The following is a 27,617-nucleotide window of genomic DNA, read 5'->3' on the forward strand; positions in this document are numbered from 1 at the left end:
AGGAAACGGGTTATTATTTTTATACCACAAAAATAAATTTTAGTCTTTTATTATCAAAAATATATGCGTAGAGGATATTGTATCCCGTCACTTGTTTTGCCAAAGTTATATTATCCCTTCTATTTTGTAATGCGAGGTGACATTCGTATATTGCATTTTTATGTTCAATTTACTCTAATAAAAATATAAACAATGTTTTTAGTTATTTATAATTTGTCGGCTTTATTTATTGAAAAGTTATTACTAATTACTTTATATTGTTATAATTGATACATGAAAGTCGGAAAAAATATTCGATAATCCAATTATTTACATAAGAATTAAACTTAGGTAAATTTGGTTGGTAATCTCTTACTGAACCTATTCTAAAAATAGTTTCACTAATCGAAATTAACGACATTTTTGAGTTACAAAAGCTATTATTTAGTTTTAATTTGTTTACTTTCATTTAAAAAAGAATAACGCGAGCAGAGCCATTACTAAACTTTAGTTACAACTAAAAACAAAAGAATCCAATGTAATAAAAACAATACAATAAAAAACAATTTATTAAAAGAAAATCCAATCTATTGAATTTCCAGCCAGTACACACTTTAATTAAAAATAGAATTCAAATTATGAAAATGCTAATCAACCTTAAAAAATTTAAAAATATAATCACTTCTTAAATTTATTCTGGCAACACCGTGGAGCCGCGTATCTTATCATTTGACGTTTGCCTGTAGTTTCAATCAAGTGCTCGATGCGGGCGCACGTCCCGACGGACCTATAAAATAAGTACGATATTACGAAAAATACTGTTTTAAATTGGATATGTGATATACGTGTTGTTTTGTAACTTATTATAAGTGTGCGATGGTTGTGTTTTGTGTGAATTTGTGACGATTTTAATCATGTTGTTAATATTGTTTGGAATATTTATTGGTAAGTACATAGTATTTTTCATGTATTTATAAAAGTTTTTAGGTGCGAGGTTTAATTTCCAGTGGAACAGTATTTCATAATTTTATTTTATAAAATGCATACAAAGTTCTATATAAACTACTGATATCAACTTTTTGTAATGTAGACTTCTGGAGTGATTTTAACTGAATAAAATTAAAGTCGATAAGAAGTTTAGATTATTTTACCAATTAAAATATTTCACTGTAATATACTTCTTTAGTTTACTTCGCCGAATTGTAACGCGGACCTGTCCATAAAATAATTGATCTGAAAAATTTAACTATACTCGTGGCACATTAGACAACACTTGTATATCTATTTCGCAATATTAATATATTATATTGCCCAGCAGTGGGACAGTAAATAACAGTTTGTATTTTAAAGCTTGGACATGAGAATTTTGTTATAAAATACATCAACAATAAAACGCCGATAGGTCAATTGTATGATAGAGGAACCGGGGAGATGCCACTCCGACATCTAATGCTCTTTGTTTTAAACTATAGAGTACCAACATACACGAGTACTCATAGTACATTTAAAATTAGCAGAATTGTCGACATCGACACTTCTTGCCATTTATAAAATGCTGGTGGTAGGATATATTTTATATCTGGGATAGCGACCACCGTACACAAGGTGTTAAAACCCATTCCAGTGGTTCACGTAAGTGTGTCGCGTTCCGGGATCAGCTTGTGTATATCCAGATCCCACAGGCCGGCGTAATTGTGTCGACTGTCGTGGGGTAATCATCTCTCGTCAGTCGCCATTCCATTGGACCCCACTCTATTTAGCAATAGGTGCAAATGGGTGAAAAGAGCGTATAAGAACTATTTTATTCCTCAAGCAATAATTAGATGTCACTTTTAAAGATATTGGTTGTCAGTAACTATTATGAGAGTTAATATCGAATGTCTTAAAGCAGGAAGTGTCATGCTACTATATATGTGCGGTCTTGATACTTACCTACAAAATTATCAGGTATACACATCAGTCTTTATTACATAAGGGTAGGTAGAGACTGTTGAGTATCTTATGCTATGTTCTTTACATAACTCTTTAGTCTTTTCTACATTCATAATTCTTCTCATACACTTTTGTCGGTTACATACACATCACTCTTTATCACATAGGGGTAGGCAGAGACTGTTGAGTATCTTATGCTATCTTATTCTTTAGTCTTGTCCACATTTATAGTTCTTATCATGCATTTTTGTTGGTCAAGACCGGATCTGCCTTTTTTTTAAATGATAGGTATCTCTAGAGTTATCTAAAAAGCAAATGACTGCAGTCAATGGTGCTATTACTATGTAGGTAAAATAAATAAAATAAAATGCTTTATTCAGCACGTAGACGAACATAGTTTCGCTTATGATAATTCTTCCAATAAAGTCGTTTATATAAATATAAACATTTTATATTGGACATAGAACAGATGAGAGTACAAAGTATTATTATTTATTAACATGGATTGTTTATGCGTGAGTCAGTTTTTACGGTTTTGTCTATTTGTCAAGCAATGATAAGTGCTGTTGTATCCTTTTTTACGGAATAGCTAAAGTTATTATTCAACCTTATGTTACAAGGTAATAAGTGCGGTGTAGAGCTTTGCAATTGCTATAATTTAAGTTTCCCATCAAGCGAGCAAATTGCTCGTATCGTCATTCAGTTGTGAAAGCTTAAAACTTAATAGAGATTAAACAAGAGCTATTAGCATTTTATATCTCATTAAAAGTTAACAAAGACGTAAAACTTGAAAACGGACTCGAACTATGTGGCATTCAAATAAAGAGAAAACATTTCAAAGTTATTTATACGAAAGAAACCAAGGAATTTAAAAGAAAAGTATTTTTCTTTTAAAAGTGAAATATATTTTTCGACGCGCCTCATCAGGGCAATGTGCCCTGAATACTCGCTGATAAATATTTATTTTTAATGTGTGAGTATTAAAAACGTGTGCTTTGCCTGTTTGCGACTTTAGTCACTTATTTTCATGTCATCAAGGTGCTTTCAATCGTTAAGTAGGCACAGAATATACAATATGCGTGTTAAAAAAATTAGGTAAATATTATTAAGTGGAAATATGTATTCTTCTGACATGTATTTTTTAATATATATTTTTTTAATTCAACATTATTATATTAGTATTAAATTTTATTAAGTAACATCGTTTTAAAAATCTTTACCATTGATTGTTCTTTTATTTACAGTTGTTAAGATTATTTTGCTTTTTTGTTTCAACGTGCCAATCTTTGGACTTAGTTCTCCGATTATGATGAATCTTTCAGTAATACGAAGGCTCATTTTGCCTGAGTGTATAGCTTATATTTATCTAAAGAATAGTCTTATATTTGGACAGAGCGGCAAAAATATTTATTATATTTAAAAATATATAAGAATTAAAAAATATATTAATTTTGTTTTCAAAACTATCATGCATTTTAAGAATCATCAACCATATTGCTAACGAAAACGGACTAAATTAACTTCAAGTTTCTTAACTTTTTGTCATTTAAAGTTCAGTTTTGGTAAAGTCACTGCAAAGGCGATCTTCTCACTTATTCATACTTCCAGTACAAATTGACTTTACATTTTATATGGACGTTCGCCGTTCGGTGAAACACAAAATGCAGTTTTTTTCATGGCAATAGTTTAGTGAAGACGAACATATTTTCTAAACATTTTTCGTAGAGGAGTGGGCTTCACAGATGTTACGTCTGCATCGGTTTACAGAATTTATGAAGCACTTATTTGATCACTATTTTTGAGCGTAGTTTGATTGGTTTTTGTATAGGTTCATCTTAAATAAGATTAGACTTCTTGCGTTTTGCAGTTTTCAAAAATATTTATTAATACTAATTAATTACCCATAATGATTTGTTATACTTACACGAATGTTATACATCGAAATAAAAATAATTTTAAGGTTTTATCGCGGCTTTTATATCTATACTATTGTAAAATGTAGGAAGATTTATAACTATGACTTTTCGGACGACTAACATCTTAGTTCCCGTAACCATAAAGACTGCAACTTCGAAACGTCGGGACAAAATTAAAATATAAAATAACTGCGGTAAAATCCGAATACCAATTTCATTTTGATATAATTACACGTAGCTACTCCTAACACCACCCTGTAGATACTAAAACCCATATAATAGAATTAATATTCTATATATTTATGGTAATCCTTATGATTTATTTCGATGTGGAGATAAAGTCGCCCGCTATCACACCATGGGACGGAACTTACTTGACGAAAAGTGGGTGCCCAAGTTGCGCTTATGCATACCCCTTCGCGGATAAATGCGTGATGTGTGTATTTTACAATATGTTTTAAAAGTTACTTCAATTTATTTATTTACACACTTTTTGTACATAAATGTATAAAAGCAGACTTAATACTGAAGGCATTCTCTACCAGTCAACCTTTGGATGATGTAGAGATGAAAAAATATAGGTAGGTGTAAAAAAATAATATAATATGAAAAGAAAAATGTACTAAAAATAGTACAGCATAAAAATAAAAGTATAATTACGTACTTTTAGTAATTTACTTACCATAATACCACGCCACCTGGTGACAAAAAAAATTATGACCTTGTTGATTATCAGCAATAGAAATACTACTTACATGTAATACACGTAGATCTTAAGCTGTAGCAATTTTCTCAAACCGCAGTGTAAAATAAAGAACCATATTTTCCAGATGCATTTCTCTCACGACTCAAATAACTTACGTTTCTCGTAATCTCATAATACGTTGGAAAACTAAGACGCTCTGCAAATTAAAGCTTAATACAGACTTATTATTTGAGCTTATGTTATATTTTATAATATTGTGGTATTATTATGTTGTGTTAACTGCCTTGGTGGCGTAGTTGTAATAATTAATGTATGAATGAATCGCTTCTAGCCGGCCATGGTGGCGAATCTCAACGGCGATAGGTGAGGTGCAGGAGATATTATAGTGCACAAGTGTGTGCGCAATATACAGGTGCACTCTCTGTTCCTACACACTTATAGCCCGGTGAGACAGCAATTCGACATGACCGGAGAGGGATAACTCGCAGTACCAAAGGCTTTACATGCTTTTCGGGGCAAGGGTGGTACCACACCGCCAACTTCCTGACTCCGAGCTGCGACTGAGTATTTTTTTTAAGATGGAAAAAACCAGTCACAATTATTTTGGCCGATCCAGAATTCGAATCCAGGACTTCAGCGCAGTAATCGTACCCGTACCTTGTACAGTTACAACCACGCCACAGAGGCAGTCAGTTCTAATATACGAACTTTGAATTACAAAGTACTGCGTGGCACTCCAATCCGCTCGTCACTGTAATACATGGAAATTAAACGTTAATTTTTTGTACGGGCACCATAAAGCCTTCCTACTGCACCTGATGGTAAGCGGAATGGGCTCCATATAGAATGTCGACTAACAAGAAATTATACCTATCGCCAGCCAACACATTTATGCCGGTCTTTTTAAACTGGATAAACCGGCTAACCTCGGAACACGATACACATAGACCACTATGGCGGGTATTAACACCTTGTACTGTGTTTTAAAGTAAGTGCCTCTCTACACAATCGTTCAGGGACACAGCGTGATCTTATAAAAATCGAATTTGCATCTCATTCTTCGTAACACTTGTAAAAATAAAGGCGATAACTTGATTTAAAATTTCTGACAGATCACATATAAGAATGGTGGCTTGGAATTGAGATAAGGACATCCCGAAAGGACGAAGACGTGAAAAATGTGGCCGATAAGGTTAGATTTACGGGAATCTGTTACGAACATTTAAATAGCGATCTCAGTTGAAGACATAGGAATTATCTTTTTTTTATTGCTTTGAATGAGGAGACGAGTTTACCGTTCGCTTGAGGGTAAGCGATACGACTCCACATAAATAGTAGGACTTGAACCCGGTACCTCAGCGACAAAAAGACAATTTATAGCATATTTAATAAAATATATATATATATATATAGAATCTTAGACTAGACTATCTTATATAATATTAAACCTTAAGTAGTTAAGGTACCTTTAATACAGAGTGATTTTAACATTGAGTTGATAAACGAAATATATATTCTTGTCTTCTTAAAACCATCACTTTACCATAAGTTATAACCATAGATAAAATATTTTGATTTTACATGCCTAAGGAGATAGCCTTAGGAATAGTCCTAGCACATGTAAAGAATTTGTCAGAGCGGCAACATCATACTTTCAGTCGGAAATACACTTATACACTCATCACATAGCACTAAGCTACAAAAATATCAAAAATACAGAAAACTTAAACCTTGAAATAAAACTATAAAAATATCTACCTGTAGATTAAAATTATACAAAATTTTAAATAATTTTAAATGTAGGTAGATATTGAAACTTTAATTATTCGGATGACCAACACCTTAATCCGTAACCATGAACGCTGCATAATCTCCGAAACGTCTAGAGAAAATTGAAAATTATAACCACGATAAAATCCGAAAAATAATTTTATTTCAATGTCTAACATTCGCGTAAACATAAGAAATCATTAGAGTTATCTCTTATTTAAAACTTTACTTTTGGCGTAAATATTCTTTATTATTGCATAATTTCTGGCAAAATATCATATGATGTAAAGAGGAATATATAGTTTCATTTACTAACGGAATATCATAATGACTGTATAATACCCTATATATTGCATAATAAACCTTATTCCAAATACAATACTGAAGAGGCTAAAGGAGGCAACTCGACAGCAGCAAAGCCACGCACAACTGAAGTGCAGCTTGCAATTGAACTGCGCTCGTCATTAAGATGATTTTATCTTGAAAAGCAATACGAATGATGGCCTTAATATCCTTCGAGAGTCTTAATGCTTGCATCCTGTATGGCTGCAGAAATTAATGAAATGGAGTGGGGTGCGAGATAGTGGTGTTTGACGAGAGATGATTATCACTCGTTAGTCGACATAATTATGGCGGCCAGTTGGTAAGGCGTGATATCAAGCAAGCGGCCGGTCGTAAAACTAAGTAAAATAATTTCTGCAATATGCTTTAATATCTTAGCATTGATCCTATATTCGAATATCAAAAAGACAGTAAGTATAATCTATCCAGATGGCACATGTCCGTGCCCAGTTCAAAATTGTGTGGTGCCTTTCAACAGGTTGTGAAGTCTACTAATTTTAAAAAACCATCTAAATATGCCAATACACATAATCATTTATTGCACACGACCTCTCTCAAAAGACTAGCTACATCCATACCCGACAGACCCACACACGATATAATAATATCAGCCCCGTATTATATACTGTCCCACTGTTGGGCACGGGCCTCCTCTAGCACTGAGAGGGATTAGGCCTTAGTTCACCACGCTGGCCCAGTGCGGATTGGTAGACTTCACACACCCTCAAAATTCTTATAGAGAACTTCTCAGGTATGCAGGTTTCCTCACGATGTTTTCCTTCACCGTTAAAGCAAGCGATAATTCACAAAGAATACACACATGCTTTTTTAAAAAAGTCAGTGGTGTGTGCCCTTCGGATTTGAACCTGCGGACATTCGTCTCGACAGTCCGTTCTATAACAAACTAGACTATTGCCGCTAACACACGATATATCGACTCCATTTCAAGACATTCCCAATACGTGCCTTTCTGAACCTTAAGAGGCAAAGAAAATAACTCATCCACCGGCTCTGAATATTGTAACAATACGTGCCTTATCCCTCACATTACTGTTTAACCCCTGGAGTATAGTTGCCGACCCTGACTGTACTTACCGGGATAATTCACGGTTATTTTCGGGATCGAAGATTAGGTTGCGGTTTTCGTTAGTTCATATACGAATAACTTAGATATATGATAAGTGTTGTCCGCCAATATACACACGACCAGCCTCTTTAATCAAAAGATGTAAAGAATTTTAATAAAGTTATAGGGTAGGTGATCTATCACTTCACGCTGAGACAGTGGACTAGCTCGGTCGATCTGGCTTATTCATGTTATAGACAAATATCTGCAGTTGTAGTATTTAGTAGTTATGCTTGGCTCATGCGTTTATGAATAGGTATAGTACATCGTTCATAGATCGCTGGGCGTACTTCTGTATTTTAAGGCGGAACTGTCACCATAACAAGAATGGGGTAACTGAAGTGTTTTTAAAATTTGGATTGTCTGAACTGGAAGTAATCTAACGCGGTGAAAAATATAACAATAATTAACCAAATTAAACTTGTAAATTATTTATAAATCGTGTATTAAATAAATCTGATATGATCGACGAATCTTAATAATGTTTAACATTGAAATGATTCAAATAGATATTTCCTTGTGACACTCACACGTACATTAACATGACACACATAGAGGACTTTATTAATACGTGCACGGCATTTTGACCCCACTGTACCTGGTGGTAAGTAGATCGGCGTCTAATAGAATGTCGACTGATGAGCTATAACTACTCCCCAGTAGTCGACAACATTATGCCGAAGTTTGGAACCGGATATACACAAACTGATCCCGAAACGCGACACACTTACGTGGGCCACTGTGGTGGGTTTTAATACTTTGTGTACGGGGTCGCTATCCGATATAATTTATATCCGGATATATGGCTTTAAATATATATCCATAGCAAAATATAAATAATATTATGGCGGATATAAAATATATCCTACTACCAGTTAATTAGACACTAATATAATATAAAAATATAGCTTCAGGGGAATAGCGCTTTTGATTGAAATACAGGATCTTCCTATTTCGACTACAGATAAATCCATATTACATTAAAGATGTAGTATATCATTCCCCCCAACTCAGACTGCTAGTACTAGTTTAAATACCACTTACCTCACTTACTATGATTACCACTATATTTTTTAAATAAATAAATGTATCATTATTTAATTTTAAATAGATGTTACTCACCTCAGGAGAGATCATCGTCTAATCATATTCTGTTTAAACTCACTCCATTTACAATCAGATAAAATGGAGTAAATTCTATTGATTCAATCTGTATTGATGGTAATCTGTTTTGTTATTCGAATAAATAAATAAATTTTCCGCGTCTGTTCAACAAAATTCTCGCTTGCATTATAATCAACAATAGTTCATAAACCAAACCTCCAACAGCCTAAAGGCCGTATTAATTAAAATCCAGACACGGATTACATTTTCGTTCTCTAATTCGCTCCGTAATAACCTGACTAAATTCAAATCGCATTTATTTCTCGCAGTAGATGATTTGGGAATATGAAATGCCTATGGAATTATAGTTTCACGTTATTGATTTATGGATGCTTCTGATGAAAATGGTATGATGTTGGTTTGATTATCAAATGCATAAAAATTTGCGTTCTAAGCCTCTAGCATATGATATCCTACCAAAATCGTGCAATACAAGACCGAAGGTATTACCTGAGTATGGAATCTAGGACCGGTCCGTAGCTCTTGGACGTTACTAATGTGCCACTGCGAATGGCGTCGCGTATAACGTCAGAGGACAGAAATAAGCGAACCGTGGCGTCTCTGTCTACCTCTGACGATAAAAGCATGCGGTTATATAGCTCGTACATACGTTAAACTAGTTCTAAGTAATGCACATTCAACTTGTTACATTAACGTCGTTTGAATAGAATATATAATGGCTTGAAACCAGTATAGTCGGTACTATCAAAGCTTAGCTGAAAATTACGTGGTTCTATGTCTCGTATAACCCTTTTGAATTACAGAACCTTGTTTCAGTAAGCCATAAGTCCGAATCAATGGCACCGATGCTATATGAAACTTAACTTAAGTAGCGGCACTATGTGGGATAACAAACACTACTCGAAGGTCCATGTCGTTTGAATATGACGATTGTGACTGGTCGAGAGATCAATGCTTAAGTCACGTGCTATGTGTCGACAAATCAGAACGAAACGACACGGACTTTCGTGTTGTGTTTTATGCTGCATTCTAAGAGGACTGTTATTTTATTTTCTGTAGTTTCACTTAAACAAATCCAACCCCTGAGGATAAAAAATTTAATATTAAAATATATAAAAATCATAGAAGTTATTTAGATAAGTACTTAATTTACGTTACCCCAGTTTACCTGCCTTTTGTAACATAACTAAACAGACAGAACTTTACTCACAAATAAATCTACATTCGTAATAACAAATTAGGCACAAACAACTCAAGATAAAACAACATTATCAGCAATCAACAATCGTAAGAGAAGTTTTCCCGAGTTTCCACGCGTTTCCATCAGTTTTTCCACATTTCATTTATCACCGAACACCGTGTTTAACTTGAACGCTACTCAAACAAAAGTTTTTGCTACTCTTGAATATTGGTTCGAGGCATTGTTGGGAAGGCGTATTCTACCAGCCTTTTATGGGAATATAGTGATATAGCTTTGGTGGGATATGTATCTTTGCCTATCTTAGAGTATTAAAAGTTTCGAAATATGAATGTTAATAAACAAAGATATGTTTTATAAGAAATTTCGTGGATGCATTGTGGAAAATATGATAAGAATTGAGTCAATATAAGTGATAGAAACAAATAGGATTACTAATTTTTTTCGCTAGTAAAACCGCGCGGTTACGGTTGAGTATTATAAAACTTCATTTTTAACCGACTTCCAAAGAAAGTATAGGTTCTTAATTCATAATGCATCGAAGAGGGCTTCCGTGGAGTTTTAGTTGGTATGCCGTGCGTTGTATATAGGGTTAGGGACTTGACCCGGCGGTCATCCGAAGGTCAACATCAAATCCGCGCGGCTCAACGCCTGGTCGTAAGGCACGGGGACCTCAACGTAACCACTCGGTGACCCTCTATGAAGCCTGGGCGGTACTAATAAAGTACTTTCTCCGTGGAATCAAAACAAAATTATTAATTCGTGTGTTTGTATTTTTTTAGCCATCTTTATCTGTCCTTACTTATTTATAATAATATTTTAAGTGTGAAAGTAACTGTTTGTGTGTTACGCTTTCACAGCTGAACCACAAAATTTATTTCGATAAAATAATTATGACATAGTTTGAAACCCTGGGAAGGACATAGCTACGTTTAACTCCGAGAATATATATAGCGGGACTTTAATTTTGAAAAAAAACTTAATCACACGGGTGAGGCTCAAGCAAGAACTAGTCAGTCAATAAATCAACAATATTATCTGTGATTGAAATTATGTTAAATACTTGGTACAATTTTGCATTTTGACATTCATTCACAAAAAATCAACCACACATTTCCTCAAATGAAAACTATTTTCAAACACAAATTATGTAGAAGTTGAATCTCACTGCGACAATACAGTTAATGGTTTCCTGAAATCTGAAACTAACTCAACGCATTGCACGGAAACTTTCGCGCACAAACAAACAGTAAGACTAGTGTATCTCTATAATGTATTTACATATAATCAGTATATTTTTAATATAATTGTTAATTCATACTCCCTATCACATCATAGGACGGAAGATACGGGTGAAAAGCAGGTGTTCTTGTTTGCATCACTGCATACCTTTTAGGGGATAAAGGCTCGCCTTTGACGACGTGATGTGTGGCTAAACAGTAGTAATCTCTGGGACTATGACTTACTAAGTATGTACTATACTGCGTTTCTCATCTTAACATGCTAAGTATAATGCCAAGTTCACACTAGCTACAAAAAACTTCTAAATAACAAATATTACTTGTACACACTGCCGAAAATAGAGGAAGATATGTTTAAACGCACTTCCTTACTAGAGACTTAACGCCAAGAAATACTCTCCGAAAATACAAATAGATGAAACTAATGTAATGTCAAGCTTATTTCCGTCCTTTTATTGACGGAAGTAAATCCATCTCCACACGAGTAGGCTATATAAATAAATAATTAGTAACGCGACTTCGCGTGTTGTTCTCGACGGTCGCCTGAATTATGCAGGCCTTGCTGGATGTACACTAAACCCAGATCAAGGCTCGGGTCATGTTACTGTGTCAAAATCAACATGTTTAGTATACTTAAAATATGTTTTAGTACTATTATAGACAAGAAAATTTATGAAAATTTTCGGATGTTTTTACGTTTGTTAGAAGTAAATTCAGAAACAGCAGAATGTATTTGGGTGAAAATTTACCTACGGATAGACAATGCCCTAGATTAACACATAGGCTACATTTATCCCGATAATTTACTCCCGCGAAAAATAATTCGAATTTAAAATAAGATTTTTTCATTAAATGGTTTTCGCATCACTTACCGATATTGTGATTTAGGTACTTTCGTAGCGACGTAGCCTTTTCACGCCATTGAGGAAACAAGCAACACCTAATATACAATATATCTGCCCCTACAATACTAACAAAAATATCGAAGTTATTTTTCCACCTTTTTTTTTAGAGGAAATTGCAGTGTTCTACCTACGTGACTAAAACTTTCTAGTATATCGCGTTCCGAGTTCAGTCTGTATATATTCGGTTTCAAACAGGCCGGCGTAGTTGTGTCGACTGGCGATGATAATCTCTTGTCAGTTGACACTATCTCGAACCTACTCCACTTCAGGTGTAAAATATCTATAGGATACATTGTCGTATATTCTATAGACACGGATGTCCATATAAACTATTTGTTCAAAATCTGAACGAAAATGGCGACCAAAACGTCACTTTTATAACCTATTTATTCACTTGAACAACAATTAATTTTACTTATTTGACTAATATTTTTAATTCAAATCCAGGTTTACACTTAGACTCGAGTTTTTGTATCATGAGCGCCTCTTCGTACACAACCACAAGCTGCCAATATTGACCATATTAAAGTCAGTTTGAATGGATTGCAGTTCAGTTCAAACACAGTGAATGTTCGGAACGCCAAATCTAGTACGTAGTACATATATATGGATGATACTATCATCATGGATATCCATCCAATATCAGAGTGAGTGTAAGACTGTTACAACATTACCGAAATTGGCAATGCATTCTTGGACCTCCGAGGTGTCCGCACTCATTAGATTTAGGAGCATCTCTTCTACAATAAAAAATGAAACTCACTGTCGTCCATATTAAACTAGCTTCAATATTGTTTGCAAAGCCGTACAAAGTTACGAACTGTACCAGCAACGGTGCAATATAAGTTGTTAGTTTCCAACTAAAACACTGCGTCGACTTATTAATTACCGTTTCGTACTGGCTAATGATATCATATTATTTATTCTTTTTTTGTTTAAGGGCTTTTTCCACCATTACATTAAAATTTGTCGGATAAAGTATAACATAAATTATTTTAAAATGACACTTGTAAAGTATAATATAAAATTGTTTTCTTACTTCTATAGTTAGTCGGGTTATAATTTATTAGAAATATATTTTTCAATCGATCATCCTACGATGAGCAGAAAAATTTACAAATCGATTTGAAGGCGCCACTTTTACTTTTTCGTTTTAAAATCTGATTTTCCAGAAGAAAAAGAATAGTTCTGTTTTACCGCAGCGTGGCGACGTTTATTTTCGTGATTTGACTGTACTAACATTTGTTATGATAAATATTCATTGGACTAGCCATTTTCTACTCCAATATTCCAAAAATATTTTTTGTGTAGTTTTTAAAATCGGCTGCCTTCCTAACTTCAAACTTGGCGAAGGCTTAATCTTAGTCCAATGTCGGACGCATATAAAGTGTTGCTTGACCTCGAAATTGAACCTTATACCTCTCGAGCAACAGTTCGAAAGGAATCAAAACTGCTTTACATATTATGTGTATATACTTAGTTGACCTGGGAATCGAGATGCAACTCAGATTTCACAACCCAAATATAAGTAGAGTGTGGTTAGTAATTAGTTAACTGATCAATATTAGATTCGATAACAACCACATCTTCATACTTATGTGTCCCTAGTAACATTCATTGCATCACCCCTACAATTTTGCTAGCTGTGTTCAGTCCCATGTAATAGGGAGGGGAGAGGGGACTTATGACCATCTCATTGGGACGATTCTAGACCTGGTACTGTATAGAAAAACCCAATATCGATTTGTTCGATTCGGAATCGAACCAGAGGCCATAACACCAAAATCGTACCATACAACATAACTGCTTCACTGAAGCAGTCATGATTATAATGGGTCCCTAGTAACACACATCACATATATTGCCTTCATCGCCAAGGAGGTGTAACCAGAGCATCTATATTTCCCCATTTATGTTCCATCCTGTGATGTAATACGGGCGAGCCTATCTCCATTTCGAGTACAAATTCCAGACTCCGGGTCGATTGAGCAGAAAATATATCCATTCCTACTAAATCAATTAATAATTATAAACTTGTGATACTCTACACAAGTTCTGAACACTCAAACCGGCATAATCAATAGACTGAAGTCATACAAAATAAATAGAAGTTATTGTATTTACCCAGCACGTTCAAAGAGTAATTAATATTGTTTCGATTCTGAAACGAGTTTGTGTAAACATAATTGTTAATTAAAGATTGGATGAAGAATAATTAAAATGTTATTCGGATTAATGGATGCTGAGATGAACAGTGCGTGATATTATATTAGTAATTTATAGTGCTGAAATATAAATTAATAAATGACATTACTCTCTAATAGGTCAGCATAATTGTGACTGCCGAGGCGTGGTGCACTCGTCAGTCAACATTATATTAGAACACACGCCACTTACCATCAGGAGTAGTGAAGTCACTTTTCCGTGCGAATAAAAAAATAAAACTTGTGCTGGTTCTGAGACATTAGACGTTTCTAATAATAACCGAATTACAATCAGATCTAATCGAATAGATTGAATGCTCGTTATTGCGTTCGTGACAACATTCGTTTAAATGTTTATACATTGAATTTAAACATGTATAAGGTAATACATACACGTTGGTATGAAAACACAGAGGTGACAAACCACGTTAATAAAGAATAAAATAGAACACCTTTTAAAAAAAATGATTCTAGCCAATAACCGGCCCGCGCTACCGAGTATAATTTTAGATTCCATAATAAGTATGCCTGCACGGACGTATCCGTATTTATCCCGTACAGGAAAAGGGAAGCGCGATAATCCCGGCCCAGACGAGAAAGCGGCTCGTAAAAGTGCGCGGGATTTGCCATTTCAAGGCCTTGAATAATTTGATTCCCGGGATTCGGTTATACGCTTAGGCTTGTAATTCATATAAATAAAATGCCTTCTTGAATATTCTAGTTTGGTACCTTTTATAAGAAAGACGTTGAATTGAAGAATATTGTAGCTAGTGAAGCTACGATGTATCAATATTTTGCTTTGATTTTTATTGAATACCTTTATAAATCTAACTTTCGTATTCAGCGCGTATCTCCAAACAAAAATAAAAATAAAAAAGATTTTATGGATGATGAAATTTTCTAAAATTGTTAGATTCCGATTGGAGAAGTTCGGAAAACTTGTACAAATATACATAATTAAGTTATTAACAATAGGGAAGGAATGAGTTTGTACTATGTCTACTCAAGCTTAAACATTAATTAATTACAACCTAATAAGTAAAATGTGGAATTGCAATAGTCTTTAATATCGTAGAAGTATTAAACTGAATTAAACCAAACTAGATACTAATAATATAAATAGTTTTCTGACGTCCCTAACATCCGTTAGTAGTCGCAAGCCTTTCGAAAGCCGGCAAACTTGACGCACACAAGCCGGTGCAGCTCAAAGGCACTTTATCCCTATTCCACGTTAACAAGCTCCCGTAACTCCTGTCCCTCACGGATAATTTGCGCCGGCGTCCTGCAGGATAACTTTTATAAACCTAGCTTCCATTAAGACTAGGGTTGCTAGAAAATTTTCTTAGATAAGGTTTTATTACTTTTATCTAAAATATAGAATCTACGACGTAATTATGTATTACAATCGCTCAAAACAATAAATATTATATCTAGTGGGGTTGAAAACAGAAATGCTCGAAATAACTCGTGACGTCACTGCTTATTATGATGGTGTGTAAGACAGAGAAAGCGAGAATTTAGATGGGATAAGCAATTTGCTTGCTGCTGATAAACGACTGCAGTTAAACAGTAGAAACGCTACATGTAGTTTCAATTACAAAACAATGCACTGTGTCTCTTAATAGCCAACATTATATATATATTAGTGTACTAGTTTTTGCTCGTTACTTCGCCCGCTTGAAGGAGTTTCCGGGATAAAAGTCCCGCTATGTAATTTTCTGGGATAAAAATTAACCTATAACCTTCCCAAGGCCTTAAACTATCTTTATACCAAATTTCATGAAAGTCCGTTTAGTAGATTTTGAGAAAATCGATAACATACAGACAGACAGAAAACGAGACTGTTTTATAATATGTATAGATGTTGTTTGCTATAACCAACTAGTACATAAGCCATACAATCATATTTTATTATATAGTAATAGTAATTTAACTACCTACACTGCATCTGACACAAACTCTATAATTTTTTTATTACATACATACATAACATCACGCATTTTATCCCCGAAGGGGTATGCAGAGGCGCAACTAGGGCACCCACTTTTCGCCAAGTATATTCCGTCCCATGATGTGATAGGGGGCGAGCCTATCGCCATATCGGGCACAAATTCCAGACTCTGGGCTGATACTGAGCAGAAAAACCCAAATATCACTTTACCCGACCCGGGATTCGAACCCAGGACCTCAGAGCGCTATTGTACCGGACGTGCAATACAACTACGCCACCGAGGCAGGCAGGCATTTAATTTTTTTATTAATTGTTGATTATTTAGAATAATACTCACCGTCAGTACCAGTGTACCTTAAAAAAAGACAAACGATCCGCCATCTTGTCAGTATAAGAAATTAAGTTCATATTTTGCCACAATATGATGTTTTTTATTGTTCTGGTTAGGCTATACAAACAATATTTTACCGAAATGTTACTACATTCAAGGAATATAAATAAATCCCCGTCTGACACCAGATTTACGGATTCCGGATATCAGAAAATACCAGCAATCCTATTTATAGTTCATAGAAATATCTACTTTGAAAATGTAAACTGCTATATATCGGCTATATATATACGCTTTTTCATTTTTATATTGCTTTGAATCGCGAAGCCAGCTTGCCGTTCACCTGATGGTATGCGATACGACCGCCCATAAACAGTAGAAACACCATCCAACACCTTGAATTACAAAATGTTGTTTGGTTTTCCACTGCGCTCGCCATCCTGAGACATGAGATGTTAAGTTTTATTATACCCAGTAGTTACACTGGCTACAATGTCCTTCTAACCGGAACACAATAGTGACTACACACTGTTGCTTGGCGGCAGAAATAGATATTGCGGTGGTACCTACCCATGCGGACTCTCACATATGAGACCTACCACTAGTACGCTTTAATATTTTTATATTCAAAGCTAGTTTGATATTATGGATAATTGCTGAAACTACTGGTCTGATTCTGGTAATTCTTGCATCAATAGGAAGCAACATTATTCCTGTGTTAAATATATGAGTATATATTCCCATTCCGAGAACGAATTTAGAGCTGCGACCAAAACTAAGCTGTAAGCTATAAGTCATAGATTTATTTGTTGTTAGTAACCTATTTATATTAAATAATGTGTGTACGTAAGTCCCTATGACCTCCGCAACGGCTGGAGCGATTTTAATAATTTTTAAGGGCCACAGGGCCCTATTCCTTCTACGGCGGCGAATCCTTCTTTTTGCGATTACGGGCCTTTTAATCGAAGGACAACTTAGGGAATCGTAAAGATAAAAGAGGGATTTTTTTACCATTTTACCTATACGGCCATCAATTGATTAGATTGCCCGTAATAATTAAGACGGATTCCCACCCGTAGACAGATAGAGCCCCTGACCTTAATTTTCAGGTAAGTCCAGCGTGATCATATAAATTTCGGTAGTAATTTTATTAAGTATTTGACAAAACGTGTTGTGTCTAACTAGAACTAGTTTTCACTGATAGTCATTTTTAGCTGTAGTTAATTCTAACTAGGGAAAACGCGTTATAACTAAGAAAGGATTTTAACTGTAACATAAATACTACGTTTTCCACGTATGTACCCTGTATGGAATATCGGGCCATCTCAGTAAATAGATAAACTATATTTCCGAAGCACTCTAGAAGTCGTTAGAGCGGGTTATCGCACATTGGACGCCATCCACGCTCGCAATATTTTTTGAAACTTGAATACAGTCACTTGAAACTCCATAGCCTTTTAACGAGTTGAACGAGAATGAGTTATATTTATGTTATATGGAGTTATCTCTTGAAAATAACACTACAATAAGTTACTCTAACCATACTTGTAAAATAAAAAAAATATATTTATTTATTTTATTTTACACTTTGTACACAAGGTATACAGTCGGACTTAATGCGATGGGCATTCTCTCCCAGTCAACCTTGTATATAAGTATCGATCAAAATAAATACTAATAAAAGTATGAGAATTAAACTATTTTTCGGATTTTATCGCGGTTTTAATATTTTAGTTTTCCTCCGACGTTTCGAAGACTTTGCAGCCTTCGTGGTCACGGGAGGGGACTGACTACGCGTAAACATAAGAAATTATTATGTTAATAAAAGTAATTTTAAAAGTACTACTTTTCAAAGAAAATTCGTTGCAGTAACATCACATTTACAGTCCGAAATACACTCATGCAGACGCCATATTGCACTAAACTACAAAATTGTCAACAATCAGAAGAGTAATATTGGGAATATTTGTGAAAATTTGTTATTCATGCATGATTTTGTTACAAAGTCAGCACAGGTAAAACCAAGTATGTGGTTAGATTTATTACCGTTATGTAAAAATGACCCTAAGGTCAAAGCTTTAAAGCATACACTAATATTCAGGGTTAGTTAGTGCATCCTCGAATAAGTAAGGTTACAGAGATTCTAAATAATTCAAAATCAAATCTCATATGTTTTCGTAATTATAATTATGGTGCTATAAAAGATGACGTCTAGGTATCTGCTTAATAAGCGCTTCGTAATTCATTCTTCTGGAAAATGCCTTTACTGTCCCTGAGCAGTCATTTCCTTTAACATGACAAGTGCCTTGCTCGTCCATACTCATTAAAGTTTTAATGTTCTCAGTAGCGAATGTAAACCTCACCAAATTCACTTTTTTTATACGCACATAGCAATGCTACCCCACTGCTCCTGATGATAAGTTGGGTTGGTTCCAACAGAATGAGGATAAGAGATGATTACCTCCTCGACAGTCGACATAATTATGCCGGCCATTAGAACCGGATATATACAAAAATAAACAGATCATAATATACTGTCTCTAAAACAGAGTTTTTGCAAGAAATATGAAGAATATTTAGAAAAATAGGTTTTCTGGCAAGCCTCGCTGGGACGCCCTCCGTCTCGAGGGAGTGCTAACTTTTATTTTAACATAAACGAGGACACGACACCGTGACGGCACCGTAACGACATCAAACGACCAAAGAATCCACCAGTAAATTTCACTTTACTTCTAAGGGTTGCTTTGATGTTATCTCGTGAGTTTAAGATGGAAATCTATGTTCAGGTTTGAATGCGGGGAAAATGAAAGCATTTTTGTCTTGAATGGCGGATACTTTAAAAGATTTTGTTACAATCTATTAAAAATTATATCTGTCTTATAAATACTGTTTATAAACTATTTATTAAGAGTTCGTTGCCGCCATTTACATCCATTCAGATAGCATCTATAAGGCATTTAAAGAATTTAAACGCGCAAGGCATAAACTCATATGTTTTTAGTGACCAATAACCCCAAGTCAGCAATATACTGACTTATCACAAATTCGATCGAGAGACCATAATTCTACCCCTGGGAGTAGTACCAGGGGTACAGAAGAGCATCCCTCAATATTATAATAAAAACGGGAACAAACCCTTTAGATAAAATGTAGTTAGGCCCACGAGAAATCCTTTTCCAAAAGGATTTTGTTTAACCATTGTACCTACTGTAAAGAGTTTCGCGGATTACAACCATTTTCACGGCCGTCAGATCTTTGATAAATGCTAAATAAATTTATTTAGACAAAACATTTTAATTTAAATTTCCTTGGTGGATTATATCATTAATCTGGATAAAAATGTATTTTAAATAAAGAATTACTGAAGGTAAAAAGAAATGAATCTAGTATACGTGTCTATACATTACAGAATGGTAGTCATGATTTTTTTTAAAACAGCAGCTGGTCGGTTTACGGATAATAAATCTCTGTTTAATTTTTAGAATAAAATGGCTTTAATGAGATTGCTCTATCTTAATTTGGTGGTGAACGTGCGAATACGCCCAGATAGCGATCACTGTACTAAAGAAGAAGCCATTGTAACCAACGTAAGTACTTCACATTGTGAAATCACTCTGTCCATATCCGGTCACAAATAGGCCGGCATTATAATATCGACTGGCAAAAGATTATCATCGCTCGTCAATCGACACACTATCTGGATCACACTTCACTTCAGGTAGGAACACATCATATTGCCAATTTAAAAAAAAAGCTTATAAAGTATTTCGCAGCAACTGTGACGCCATACCCATGGGATAGTTGATGAATAGTAATTTATTGACAGCCTGATATGACCTAACATACTCAAGTCCAGGTAGCCTTCAATGATACAGATCGTATGAATAAATTAGTTGGTCATAACGCCTGTGGATTGAGGGGTTGTATTCTCAACACAAGAAGACGCTGGAGATGTCTAACGCTGATCTTGTGATAGAGAAGGACAGGTTTAACCATAAATGCGACAGCTATGTTTCTGCCTACTCCTTTGGAGAGACTTGAGTAACTAGTGAATAATCTTCTGGTCTTCTGCTTGGCGTTATCCTGGCCAAGGCATCAGGTTTCTTTCTACAGCGATCCTACCATTTCACCCGGTCTTTTGTATACTGCTCAGTGAGACCATTGACTCTCATATTATCTTCTTGGAGAACGTTAAGCCAACGCTTCTTGGGCCGTCCGACAACGTACACCAGGTACGTTCAAGTAACTGATTCAGTAAATAATTATCAACAATAAATTAAAGTATTTTCCATTTTTTTTTTCACAACCCTTCATATATTTTTTAGGTAAATTAACTATCAATATAAAACGTACAAAATAACAATTTGAAAACTATTGTAATAATTTAATGCCTAATTCAAACACAAAATTTACTAAATCATAAACAAGAGTCGATAATTCTTCCACGCATTACGAAATCATGCAATCACAACGGGCTGCCGAGGTGGTAATAATTCAGCTCGAACCGACGGCAATGCATGGGTAAGTAGTCTTGTTATCAAAGATATCATATACCTTATGCAGGAAGGTATTGGGCAAAGCTTGGCTGTGGGTGAGATGAGAAAGTGCTGCGGTTCATGCTAAAACCGAGTTTTCGAATTTAGGATTTAATGCGTTCTAATATAGTTTTGTATTGGTGATTGAAAATCTGCATGTTTAACAATTTATAAGAATCCAGGTGTGAACATAGCTTGTTGAAATTTTCTTACGGTGATAATAATTATAAAAATTCAACAGTGCACATTTCTTTATATATACTGATCGGTACATCTGTCAGGACATCATTTTCAAATACGAAACTATTTGTGGATCACAATAAATTTGGATCCTTGGGATCTTATTCGCATTTATTTAGCAACCGGCTGGCCTCTGGGCCAATGTAGACCACTTTTAGAAAGAAAATAGCGACTGTGCGGCTAAAATCTATCTCTTTTCTGTCAGATTTACACAGTTTCGAATTTCTCATTTTTCCAAACTTGTCACATGGACTTATCAGAATTCAAAAAAGACAACTCATAGCAATTTCGCTTTATCTCTCGAATTTTCTGTATTTAAATGATGAGACGTTTATGCCGCTGGCCTGATGGTAAGCGATAGGACCATAAACAGTAGCAACACCATACACTATTACATCTGCATGGCACTCCAATACGCTCACCGCCCTGAGACAAATGTTAAGTTTCATAATGCCTAGAAATTACGCTGGCTACAATTTCCCTCAAACTGGAACACGGTACATGCACACTGTTACTTTTCTGGCTGTATTCAGTTGATAACTTTACAAATACCTCGTGCTTTATACTTCTGTAATGGTAAAATTGTTATCAAAAATATTATATTCATTATCACGTTATATTTAATCCCTTAAGCCTTTACAGCTTTAAAATTTAATTATCAAATATAATATAATGTTTTTCACTCAAAGGCAATTTTCATAACGCCTTCAGCTTTATCATTTTGAAGTATAACTGTTGATTCAGTTTTATAGATTAAAATATTACTTTAATCGTGGCGTGTTTAATTTTAAATCTTATTAAATTGAGACTCAAATTTAAATAATATAACTATAATATTTATAAGATATGCCTCATGAAGAAAATGGATTGCGTTTTATACACCTTTAAAAAGGTATTTAAAGGTATTTACTTCTACAATAAAAATCGACAACAAATAAAAAAATTGTAATAAATATTTTTTAAAAGCTGGCCATATCGAATACTTGTTATCTCCTTTAAAACCTTATTTATTTACATTAGAGATGTATTTAAATTGTTACAAGAACAAAGTATGAACTAAACGTCATTACACATTATCTAACCGTGAAGTAAATAAACCAGAAAGGTGTGAGGGAGCTAACACGGCCGAGTGCTCTATATCTAGAGCGATAGTCTATGCTATAGACTTACAGATAAGAAGTCAGCGCGGGTTTTAATGGGTATACTGATGTAGGGTGTACACTGCCCAAGAGGTGGTAGCAGTAGCGCTTTTTTCTCGGCAAAAAAAAATAGTTGGCCGTAAAGTCGCTCTGTCCCTTTCTACAATTTTTTAAATATTGTATTGGTTACTTAAGTGTAATTTATATATAGCGACATCTAGCGGCACCAGCTTTAATTACCTTCAGCGTTAAATCGCAAATAACCACAACGGCCACTTATTTTTAATTCGAGACCACAACGTATTTTTTATCGTCGCCAATGTTGCCGTAACCTATAAACATCTAGTTTAAACCAATTAGCACGCGAACAATGCGCCATGTGCGGCCCATTAGCGAAACTTTTGCATTTTTCTAAAACTAATTACGAAAAGCGGGCAACACAATATGTTCATTTGTTTTATAAAACGACTGTTTGTTTTTGGGATTTATTTTTTCAATTCATTTGCATAATGTTTTTTATGTTTACGCGAATTAGAATTTCTAGTTAGACATCGACATAATACTCATGCCGTTCTTGAAACTTATGTCTGGACATGAAGGCTGCGAAGTCTTCGAAAATCCTAAAACTTTATTTCAGTTTATTTGATTAATATTATGAAAAGGTTTAGTTTGTGATTACTTCTAGCGGGAGGAGTCTCTAGGATTATGATAGTAATTTCAGAAAATCTTTTCCTCGCTGAGTAACTTAGGCTATACTTTATTTTGATTTGACTACTTTTACAGTCAAACTATACTTTGTAGGTTGAGCTGCGGAAAAATTACTAAAGGAAATAATGCATGTTGTGTTCATTTCAAGAAGGTTGTTCACTTTTGTCAATGAACTTAATGTAGTAATTTCACTCTTGTAAATTCTGTACTGTGTACAACCAGGTTTGTGAACCTAATAAAATAAAAAAAAATAAGAGTGATTTTAAAAATTTGCAACATACTTAAAAAAGCGTATCGTTTCTCAGCATAACAGCGGTTTTGACTACTATAAATCAAATTGAAATATATACCTTTAAGTCTATAATTTAAGGTTCTTACTTAAGTGCAAGCATTCCACATACTATCATGAATAATTTGCTACTACCGCGTCATTATTTTTATCTGCACCGCACTCCGCTTACCGTCAAGTGCAGTGTAGTCTGATGGGCCCTTATGAAAAAAAAATACTCCTTATATTTTATTGATACTCGTACCTAAACCCTACATTGAACCCAGTTTAACTACAAGACATAATAAGACTTAACATTTCATGTCACAGGATGGCGAGTGCAGTAAAATACCAAACAATACTTTGTAATTAAAGGTGATGAATGGTGTCTACTGTTATAGGCAGTCGTATCGCTTACCATCTAGCAAACGGCAAACTCGTCTCGTCATTCAAAGCAATAAAAAAACCGTAATGTACCTCACGCATGTATCCAGGTTAACACAATTCTTACGTGAGCTCATGTTCGTTCAGTATTTGAATAATGCAAGCTCTGTATAATGAACATTATTATCATAATACTCGCGTGTTAAAACTGTCAGATATTTAATGTGGGGTTTTGAAGCGAAGACTGGAGTTAGCAAATTATGCTATTTTGTTTTAAGAGATTTATTTTGTTACGTAAAATAGATAGTTGCTTATGCTCGCGACTTCGCTCCTGAACGTTTTTTGGAATTAAAGGATTTTAGATTTAAATAAACCGGAATCTAAAAGACCGGCTGCCACACTTCAGGGTACTATGAGCTCATTCTACGTAACACGGACCGTCAACAGATAAACATTTTAAACATGTTGTATAATTGTAAAATTTAGGTACATATTTTAACTTTGAATTTTCGGATGTCCAACACCTCAATCCAACCCGTGACCATGAAGGCTGCAGTCTTCGAAACTTCGGGAGAAAATTATAATATAAAAACCGCGATAAAGTCCGTAAAATACTTTAAACTCACGCTCAAACTGTCTGCATACCAAATTTCATCGGAATCCGTTCGGTAGTTTTTAAATTTATCGCGTTCAGCCAGACGGGCAGACGACTTTGTCTTAATGAAGGATAAGTGAATGAAGAAGTAATTGGACTTGTTATTGCCACAACCTCATGGATTAACGCTACTTTAAACTTATTAAATAGAGAAACTTCTTTCATGTTATTAGTCTTATAGAGATTTTTACACATCTGTATCACTCTACGATGTTGAATAGTAAAGAAAGGCTATGGCATCATGATTCCCTATAACGTGAAATTTCAACATAAATAAAGTGATATCTAGAAATTGCATAAAAACTAGCTTATCCACCTATAATACCATCCAACTTTCGTAGCCGACAGCAGCAAAATTTTAAAATTCCGTGCACATTTTTAATCCAGCTTAAATTCCAGTTGAATATAATTTCCAATACTCTCTAAAATATCAAGTGACTTATACCGAAAATTCAAAGGTAATGCTCAGTACCATAAAGAAACCGCGGCCAAAGCGAAACCAATTTTCCATTCTATGTATTTTCTGTGAAAACGACAGCTCTGTGGAACCACTAATATCGGTGTTCAATTTCTTTGTACTCCCTCGAAAATGTTACTTTATGGTAATTTGGTAAAAAACGTACAATAGAGTTTAGATACAGGTTTCTTTTTTAGGAATCCGTATGTGCGGAATAGCTACTGACCCGTGTTAAGGTTTGAGTATTCAGAACAGTAATGCGGGTTATAATTTAAGTCAGTATTTCTTTAGTAGTAGTCTTTAAAAATAATTTTATAGACAAATATTGTTCTTTGTTGGCATATACGTTGGTATCTGAATCGTATTTACTAATCATAACACCATACTAAATTAGGTAATCATGATTTATACAAGTCGTATATGGTACGCGACGACTGTGTATATCAGAATCCAACAGGCCGGCATAATTGTGTTCACTGTCGAGGGTTAAGCATCTCCCATCAGTCTACATTCTATTGGACTCCACTCTACTTACAGTTGCAGTGGAGCCTCTTTGAGCCCGTATAGAAAAACTGCTCAATCAGTAGTAGGACAACAGTCTGAAAAATAGAGTGCAGTTTACCACTGACACCTATCATTCTCCTCAGTACAAGTTAACTAATTTAGAAATTTTGTTCAAACAACTATCACCTTTGTCGCCATTTTGTGCCAGTGTGGTCAGCAAACAGTTGGGCTATAGGGCAAGGAATTTATATGGGTAATATTAATATCTGGTTGTATCAAGAGTTCGTGTTAATGATCCTTGATCTTTGCCCCCAATTACAGGGAAGTCTTAATTATTATAATGATGAATGTAAGTGCTCCTTAATGGAACTTGATATTCTATCAATATGTTTTTTTATTAGAGTGTAATTAAGTTTTTCCATTAGAATTGTCATTAGTGTAAGCTGAAATATTTGACCACTTATTTTAACAAGTTTGAGGCTGAAACGCAAAGGTAAAGACTTACTTCACGTATCGGACAAAAAACATCTAAAGATTTTTTTTTCAACATTAATATTTTCTTTGTTGAATAAAAATTGACTTAGGTTTCAGACTACATCTAGGATGCCGAAGTTTGATATACTATCTAATAGATGATATTATATTTAAAAAAAAATTGTTAAACGAGTTTTTTTGTTGTAAAAGGTTGCAATTTGCTCAAAGAGCATAAACATGCATAACCTTCTTTCCCCAAAAGCCAACAAATAACATGTATGTATTTTAATCCCGCAACATATTTTCCGCTTGGCATTTCCAACAAATCCAAGTTCTTTATTCTAGAAACTCCTGTTATCTAACCTAGAAATCAAACATTGACCCTCACTACTAAATACAACACCTTTACCAAACTAATATAAAATGTAAGCTAAAATTCGCTACAAAAGCACCCCACACCAAAAACAGGTCTCAAATGTTATTCCATGTTTGTTAATTCGTGTTTAACTGAGGTGGAGTTCCCGACTCAGGGTTGCGCGACAACGTTGTTATTTGAATATTAAAGTCAGCGGATTTTAAGTTTAGATCTATTTTAAAATGATGAACAGTCTAATTGAGTTGGGATCAGTAACCAAAGTCTATTAATGTAACTATGATATTTATTATAACCTCATCTTATGTTATATCTTCATATAAAAATATGTAGAAACAAAATCTTATGTTATTAAATCCGCCTATACAAGGTCATTTTGACATTACTTCACTAAACAAACCAAATACTTACCCTCTTAAAAATCATACGTTATAATAAGTAACTCATGATGTAAAATAAAAAAGTGTAAGTTTTGAACAAAATAAATATTTATTTATTTATTTAATAACCTCCAACAAAGGATACACGGCATATAATAAATACAATGTCGTAATATTGGTACAATTAACAATGTGACGTGCCTCTTCAATTATAGGAGACCACAGCATGCAAATTTATATATTAGTACAGCGGCAAAAATAATTATGTTTGTTACTAATATTAATCAATAAAAAGGAACTTTAATTTTACACGCCCTAATCCCACTCCTATTACTCTAAGAGAATTCGTTATAGCAACATCAAAGTTCCAGTCGGAAATGCACTCACACGCTATATTTTGGCACGATGTAACCAGAGGTAAAGTAAGTGGTTTCATTTATTAACGCAATGACAAAATGATTGTATAATCACATATAAATATATAATTATGGCCTATAGCCATATCAGGCGCAATTCTCATACTCCAGCTTGATACTGAGCAGAAAAATCCATCATCAGAATTTATCATCATCCACATAAAATCCACTGCTGAACATAGCCCTCGCCCAAAAATTTCCTGACGGATCTGTCGAAAGCAGCCTGCAACCTGTATCAAGTCGTCTGTCCACCTTGCAGGTGAACGTCCAACGCTGCGCTTGCCGGTACGTGGTCTCCCTTCGACAACTTTCTTGCCCCATCTGCCATCAGTTCTATGCACTATTTGGCCCTGCCCAC

At 34.6% G+C, this 27,617-nt stretch overlaps 1 protein-coding gene across 1 annotated transcript in view; it reads left to right on the forward strand.

The window, feature by feature from the left end:
* Window positions 1-746: 746 nt before the first annotated feature.
* LOC115453502 overlaps window positions 747-27,617 on the forward strand; it is a 94,769-nt gene continuing 67,898 nt past the window's right edge. Inside the window, exon 1 of the mRNA XM_037437965.1 lies at window positions 747-924. Coding sequence (XP_037293862.1) covers window positions 894-924 — 31 coding nt within the window. The 5' untranslated portion in view covers window positions 747-893. The remainder of the gene's footprint in view (window positions 925-27,617) is intronic.

This window comes from Manduca sexta, chromosome 12, assembly GCF_014839805.1.
Source record: "Manduca sexta isolate Smith_Timp_Sample1 chromosome 12, JHU_Msex_v1.0, whole genome shotgun sequence".
Taxonomy (NCBI): domain Eukaryota; kingdom Metazoa; phylum Arthropoda; class Insecta; order Lepidoptera; family Sphingidae; genus Manduca; species Manduca sexta.